Source organism: Dryobates pubescens, chromosome 19, assembly GCF_014839835.1.
Source record: "Dryobates pubescens isolate bDryPub1 chromosome 19, bDryPub1.pri, whole genome shotgun sequence".
In the NCBI taxonomy this organism is placed as follows: Eukaryota; Metazoa; Chordata; class Aves; order Piciformes; family Picidae; genus Dryobates; species Dryobates pubescens.
This window is the reverse complement of record NC_071630.1, coordinates 161,282-168,879: the sequence shown is the minus strand read 5'-3', so window position 1 is coordinate 168,879 and position 7,598 is coordinate 161,282. Positions and strand designations below refer to the sequence as shown.

Here is a 7,598-nt window from a genome sequence, read left to right as displayed (position 1 = left end):
ATGGTGATGCTGAGGAGAATGATGACTATGATGATGATGAGTATGAAGAGGAGGATAACCATGAGGATGAAGGTGATCAGGATGAGGAGGAAAAGGAATTTACAGAGGAGGATGAAGCCAGAGCAGGTCCCTCTGTGCCACCCAAGCAGCTGAATCAGTGCCCTGAGTGTGGGCAGAGCTTCCCACCTGGCTCAGAGCAGGTGAAGCACCACTGCCCCTACCCTGGTCCCCAGTCCTTCGTCTGTGGTGACTGTGGCCAGAGCTTCAAACAGAGGTGTAATCTCATCCGGCATTGCCGCACCCACACCAGTGAGAGGCCATACAGCTGTGCTGAGTGTGGCAAGACCTTCGCTCACAAGTCTGCCCTCACCCAGCACCACAGTGTGCACAGCACTGAGAAGCCCTTCAGCTGCAGGGACTGTGGCAAGAGCTTCAAACACAGCTCCTATCTCACCATCCATCGCCGCATTCACACTGGAGAGCATCTGTTCCCCTGTGCTGAGTGCGGCAAAAGCTTCACCACGAGCACTGTATTCATCAAGCACCAACTCATCCACAGCGGTGAGAAGCCGTACAGCTGTGCCCACTGCGGCAAGAGCTTCAGCTGCAGGAGCAATCTCAGTCGCCACCGCCGCACCCACACCGGCAAGAAGGCGTTCACCTGTGCTGTCTGTGGCAGGAGCTTCACCCGGAAGGGACACCTCAACAAGCACCGCTGCACCCACACCAGACAGCAGCCTGCCCTGCAGGGGAGGCATAAATCCACTTAGAATCTGTTGGGTAATCATGACCACTCTGAGAGGGCCTTCCCAGCACCAAAATAATCTCTTTTTGCTTTGCAGTTCTCAGGTACTGGGAGCACCAGCAGCAACCAACACCTCCTGCCCTTCTGAACACCAATTATTGCTAATGAGAACAATTACAGTGCTGAGTCAGCACAGCTGGAGCTCCCAGTGGAGCTGGGCAGGGCTTTGCCAGGGTCTGTCTGGTTCTTCCCCAATGCTTTGTGTCTCCCTGGGGTAAGAAGCCCTCTGTCCATTGACCAATTGTGTCAATAAACCCCAAAAGTCACCCAAATCCTCTCTGTTTGCTTTTATTTCAGATATCCCTGCCTCAGTGCCCAAATTTTGGGGGCATTTGCTCCCAAGGGATGGGGTGGAGCTGTGTGCCCAGTTCAAGGAGGGGAAAATGAGTTTCTCAGAGGAGTCTTGAGGGGCATCTCTGAGGCATTCTTCAGGGGCTTTCAGGTGATCTTAGGTGTTTGGGATTTGGATGGTCCTAGGACTGACTTTTAGGATCTTTGGAGGGTGTAGGGGGAAGCTCATGGAGATCTTTGGAAGAACTCAGAAAGCTTCTGTTGGCTTTCCACTCTGGGACTGGAACAGGCTGAAGAGCTGAGAAGAGGTTAAGCTGCCTGTTCCCCCCAAAACAGAAGTGAGGAAAAAAATAACACACACAGGAACCAAAAAAACCCACTGGGCTGAGATAAGGACTTGAGATAAGATCAACAGAGCTGAATCCAAAGGAGATCCCATAATGCACACTGACCTGAGGCTGTTTGCAGAAAGAAGTACAGCAGTGAGCAGCAGCAGCCAGGAGTTAAACCCCTACAGCCCTCCCCCCCAGCAAAGAGCCAGCACCTGAGAGCCAGAACCCAACAGCAGCAACCAGAACAGGAAACCTCTCATGTTGCCGTCTGAACTTCAAGCCCTGTAGTACTTTGCTCCAGCCAGCACTGTCCCTGGGAAGGTGGCATGAGGCAGGATGGTGTGGAGTAATGGCAGCAAATTTCCAGCTTAACCTTTGATATTCCCAAGCCCTCATTCTGTGCCATCTGCACCATGCCCAGCAGCAATCAGCAGCACACCTCAGGCACTCTCCATTCTCACACCACAGGAGGTTGCTTTGCAGGACCCAGAGGGCTGCTCACTGCAGGTGCTCTGCAGCTCCACTCTGTTCCAGCACAGTCTGGATCAGTCCATGCCCAGTCCAAATGATGCAAATGCTGGGCCTATGTTTCCACCTCTGGGGCAATCTGAGTCCAGTGACTCCTTCCACACCTCCAAGTGAAAGCAAACTGTGGCTTGCATCCCAGTACTCAGCTTCCAACACATCCAGGTGTGGGGATCCTGCTGTCACACCAGAAACACAGATGGGTTCCACCCCTTGTGGTTTGATGGTGTCAGAGCACACTGAGCACCTGTATCTACTAAAGCTTTATCCTCTCATGGGTTCAGCTTGCCAGGCCATTGGTTCTGTACAGTCCAACAAACCAATTTGTCTCTCCCCTTCATCTGGTTGGAGGCAGAGCACCTCTAAGTGCCGGGTGCTGCTCTTTGGCCACAACAAACCCATGCAGTGCTACAGGCTGGGGTCAGAGTGCCTGGAGAGTAGCCAGACAGAAAGCGACCTTGGTGGTACTGGTTGGTAGTAGGCTGAACATGAGCCAGCAGTGTGCCCAGGTGGCCGAGAAGGCCAAGGGCATCCTGGCCTGTATCAGGAACAGTGTGGCCAGCAGGAGCAGGGAGGTCATTCTGCCCCTGTACACTGCACTGTCCTTGAGTCCTATGTCCAGTTCTGGGGCCCTCAGTTTAGGAAGAATGTTGACTTACTGGAAGGTGTCCAGAGAAGGGCAACAAAGCTGGGGAGGGGTTTGGAGTACAAGTCCTATGAGGTTCTGAGGTTGCTTAGCCTGGAGAAGAGGAGGCTCAGTGGAGACCTTATTGCTCTCTACAGCTACCTGAAGGGAAGTTGTAGCCAGGCCGAGATTGGTCTCTTCTCCCAGGCAACCAGCACCAGAACAAGAGGACACAGTCTCAAGCTGCACCAGGGGAGATTTAGACTGGATGTTAGGAAGAAGTTCTTCATAGAGGGAGTGAGTGCCCATTGGAATGTACTGCCTGGGGAGGTGGTGGAGTTGCCATCATTGGGGGTGTTTAGGAGGAGACTGGATGGGTTGCTTGGTGCCATTGTTGAGTTGATTAGATGGTGTTGGATGATGGGTTGGACACGTGATGATCTTGAAGGTCTCTTCCAACCTGGTCTATTCTATTCTATTCTATTCTATTCTATTCTATTCTATTCTATTCTATTCTATTCTATTCTGTTTTATTCCATTCCATTCTATTCTATTCTATTCTACTGTAAGTGGACAGAACAAAAGGGTTGGTGCCTGAGAAAAAAAGAAGCACAGGGAATAAAAGAGTTGGTGCCCGAGCAAAAAGAAGGGCAGAGGAAAAAAGGGTTGGTGCCTGAGAATAGAGAAGCGCAGGAAGCACTAGAAAAGAAGATTTGGTGCCCAAGAATAAAGAAGCACAGAGAATAAAAGGGTTGGTGCCTGAGATAAAAGAAGCCCAGAGAAAAAAGGGATGGTGCCTGAGAGAAAAGGGGAGCAGAGAAGAAAAGGGTCTGTGCCAGAGAAGAAAGAAATGCACAGAATAACAGGGTTGGTGCCTGAGAAAAAGTAAGCACAGGGAATAATTGGGTTGGTGTCCAAGAAAAAAGAAGCGCAGGGAAAAATAGGGTTGGTGCCTGAGAAAAAAGAAGAGCAGAATAAAAACGTCTTGGTGCCCAAGAGAGAGAAAGTGAAGAGAAAAAAAGGTTGATGCCTGAGAAAAAGGAAATGAAGCAAATAAATGTTCAGTGCCCTAGAAGAAAGAAGCACAGAGAATAAAAGGGTTGGTGACCGGGAAAAAAGAAGTGCAGGGAATAAAAGTGTGAGTGCCTGAGGAAAATGGAGCAGGGAATAAAAGTGTGAGTGCCTGAGGAAAAAGGACAGAGAATAAAATAGTTGGTGCCCAAGAAATAAGAAGCGCAGGGAATAAAAGTGTTGGTGCCCAAGGAAAAAGAAGTGCTGAGAAAAAATGTGTTTGTGCCCAAGAGATAAAAAGCGAAGAGAAACAAAGGGTTGGTGCCCAAGGGAAAAGGAGGGCAGAGGACAAAAGGTTTGGTGTCCAAGAAAAAAAGAAGCACAGAGGAAAAAGTGTTGCTGCCTGAGAAGAAAGAAGTGCAGGGAATAAAAGGGTTGGTGCCTGAGAGAAAAGAAGTGCAGAGAAAAAATTTGGTTGGTGCACAAAGGAAAACAAAGCTCACAGAAAAAAAGTGTTGGTGCCTGAGAGAAAAGAGGAGCAGAGTAGAAAAGGGTCTGTGCCCAAGAAAAAAGAAGTGCAGGGAAGAAAAGGGTTGGCACCCGAGAGAAAAGAAGTGCTGAGGAAATGTTGGTGCAGCATCCAGCTGCCTCCCTTCCCCACCCCCCCCCCCCCCCCCCCCGGGCCCGTGTACCTACAGTGGCTTTGCTAGCCAGTCACCTTCCACCTCCCCCTCTCTGTTTCCCCTCTCCTTCTCTTTCTCATAGCCTCTTTACCAAAGTTGTGTTCTGATTTAAAGCAACAGTGCTGATTTCATTATTTCTGATTGTAATACCTTTTAGACATTTGTTATTTTGATGGTTTTAGTAGTTAAGCTTTACAGTAAAGTCACAGTATCCTCTGTAAAGTCAGAGTATAACTAAGGTTGGAAGAGACCCCAAGGATCATCAATTCCAACCTGTCTCCACAGACCTCATGACTAGACCATGGCACCAAGTGCCACGTCCAATCACCTCTTGAACACCTCCAGGGACAGTGACTCCACCACCTCCCTGGGCAGCACATTCCAATGACGAACGACTCGCTCGGTGAAGAACTTTCTCCTCACTTCGAGTCTTACCAGTAAGCCTAATGAATAGTAAGTATTCAGTATTTATAATTATTCAGTATTTAAAGTAAGGGATAAGTATTTGATAATGATAAGTATTTGGTAACTATAGCATAGTATAAGTATTTAGTAATAATAAGTATTTGGCAATTATAATAAGGTATATCAATGTATATATTATAATAAGGTATATCTAATAATCAAATAAGGTATATCAAACAATAAGTAATAACAAATATGATAAGTATATAGTAATTATTACATAATATTATAATTAGTAATTATACTAGACATTGTTATAATAATAAGATATAAATAATATTAATAATCATATATAAGTTTAAGTAGAATAAGTTATCCTACGACTGTGTGCCATGGCATATCAAGAGAGCTCTGTGTAATATAGGGAAAGGTTGTGATAAATAGGTTTTCATTTTCAAAAGTATTCTTTGGTTAATGTAACATCTTTTTTATTTCCTTTTTAGACATTGATTTGATAATTTAATTTTAACAGAGTTCTTAGGTTCTTTAGGGATTTTTGGTATTAGCAGAAGTTGAGGGCTTGATAGAGGGATATTATAGAATTGGGTTTTTGGTCTTATTTTGTATTCATAATAGCTTTAAGATAAGGATTATATATATTAAAAAACAAAATGAAAAAAAGAAAACGAGAACAAGAGGGATGCAAGGAAAAAAGAGGGATGCATATTTTGCATATTTTATAACTAAGGCTTTAGTGATACCAGCAAGAAATAGCTAACCCAAGTCAACACCTGGAAACATCCATTTTGCAATGCAGTACTGCAATCACCTCAACAAACCACAGCACAAGGATCAAGAGGACAGGACAAAGAGCACTTCCCATGGAGCTGAAGATCAGCAGAGCTACCTAACACCAATCACAATGACTGTTATGATAACCTTAGATCAAAAGCATCAATCAGAAGAATGTACCAAAAAACATCTGAATTAGGACTGAATGTCATGATTGCTTCATTGTGGTGTGATTAGAGAAAATATTCACAGGGGTTTATATGGTAACTCACCAGTTTGGCATCACTTTAAATAGTTAAAGGGAAAGTCAAAATTAATTATAGCACAAAAGACATTTTCATTTTAGCTTATAAAAAACAAAAAAGGGGAATTCTGGTGTTATGTCACAAAAGAGAATGGTTAAAGCATGTGATGTTCTCAGATTTTCATTTCATATGTGGTTTCAAATGTGATTTAACAAAATTTATGGAGGATATGAGAGGTCTGGAAGATTTAGCTAGGAGAAACTTGAAAGAAGAACAAACAACATTAGGCCAAAGTTAGTATCAATAGGACTCAGTGCCTTTCCTTAGCAAAAACAAAGCATCAAGAGATCAGTATTACCAGGATGAGTAAAAATGCCTTATCGTGTAATGTTCAATTTTACATTGGGCAGAACCATGACTATTCAGGATGCCATCCCTGACCCAGCCAAGGAGCCTTTTCACTCTTGCTGTTTACCTGCAAGTATTTTCCTTATCTGTGGAGATGGAGCCTGGCCAGCTCTACCCTTATGGATCAAGAAGAATCTTGCTGACATTAAACACCAGCACCACAAAGTACAGAAGCCAGGCTGGGCCTGCACTGAGTGACATCAGAACTGCTCTGAAGAAGAGTTTATTGCTTCTGAAAGCATCCAGGGATCAGCTTGTTCAGGGCAGCCTTCAGCTCCTGGTTCCTCAGGCTGTAGATGAGAGGCGCCACTGAGTACACAACTGACACCAACAGGTTCCAGGTTGGGGAGGAGGTGGAGGGAGGGTTCAATCACTTCTATGATTTTTGACCATCTTAAAAGAAAAAAAATAAAGATGTAGCATACCCTTGAAGCAGATTGTAGAAGGCAATGCTGAAGATTGGGGTTGCTGTGTTTATAGTTGTCTTTGTCAATAAGAAAAGGGAAATGTGAGAATTGGAACTAGTAAGATCTGAGTTCTCCTTTGCGAGATCAGGCAGGTAACAAAGAAGTTCAAAGCTGTAGGATGAAACTTTCTGTCTGAAAGAAGCAACTGTTCTGTTTGTGTTCTGACCTTGTAAGATAAGTGGAAAGGAATGTGAGCTTGTTACTGAAATGCAGCTGGAAGTTTGGTTCTCTTTAACCATATATTATGCCAGTTCTGTTAGATTGAGCTAATTCATACAGCCTGAGCATTGTGTCTTGTATGGCTTACATCAGTCTGTTAGACACTCTGCGCTACACAACTTCTGCTTTTGCTATAGAGTTAGTTTTAGCTTGCTTGCTTCTGTGTATGCAAAGAATGTTAGAAAGGTCAATCAAAAGTGTTGTTCTATTAGAAAACATGAAGGGGGAGATGGGGGAAGAGATTGTTTTCAGATAGCTTTGGAAGGCTATAGGGAAGATTTGCCTTTGCTGAAATAAGAGAAAGCTGTTTTGTCTTTGACTCTGGGAGTAATGTAAACACCTTGTAACTGAAGGAAACTGGGCAGAAGCTGGTTGGATGTGTTAAAATATTGTTTTGTTATTTTGACCTATTGTCTGCCTTAATGCCAGGCATGCCAGTAGAGAATGACCACTTGAGATGTGACACCTGTGCCTGTTGGTAGACCAGAGAACCAAGCTGTGCAATGTAATAAACATCTTCACCGGCTTACATCTGGTCCTGGAAGCTTTGCTCAGAAGCCTAAAACAGCTATATTACAACATATGGATGTTGCATTCTCCAGTCTAGAAGAGTAGGGAGAAACTGCAGAGACTAGAGAGGAGATCTATCAGCATGGGGGTTGACATCTCTGTGGAGAGGCTGAGGGAATTGGGCTGACTCAGCCTGGTCAGCAGAGGCTCAGGGCACTGCAGTGTGCACACGGATGAAGGGTGGTTTCAGAGAGGATGGAGCTCTTCTGGAGAGTGGGAA

At 45.0% G+C, this 7,598-nt stretch overlaps 1 protein-coding gene across 1 annotated transcript; it reads left to right on the top strand.

The window, feature by feature from the left end:
- On the top strand, window positions 1–770 carry LOC128898171 (gastrula zinc finger protein XlCGF49.1-like). Its single transcript, XM_054170261.1, has 2 exons — window positions 1–72; window positions 234–770. Exons 1-2 carry the CDS (start codon window positions 1–3, stop codon window positions 768–770), a joined length of 609 nt encoding a protein of 202 aa, XP_054026236.1.
- The last annotated feature ends 6,828 nt before the right edge of the window (window positions 771–7,598 follow it).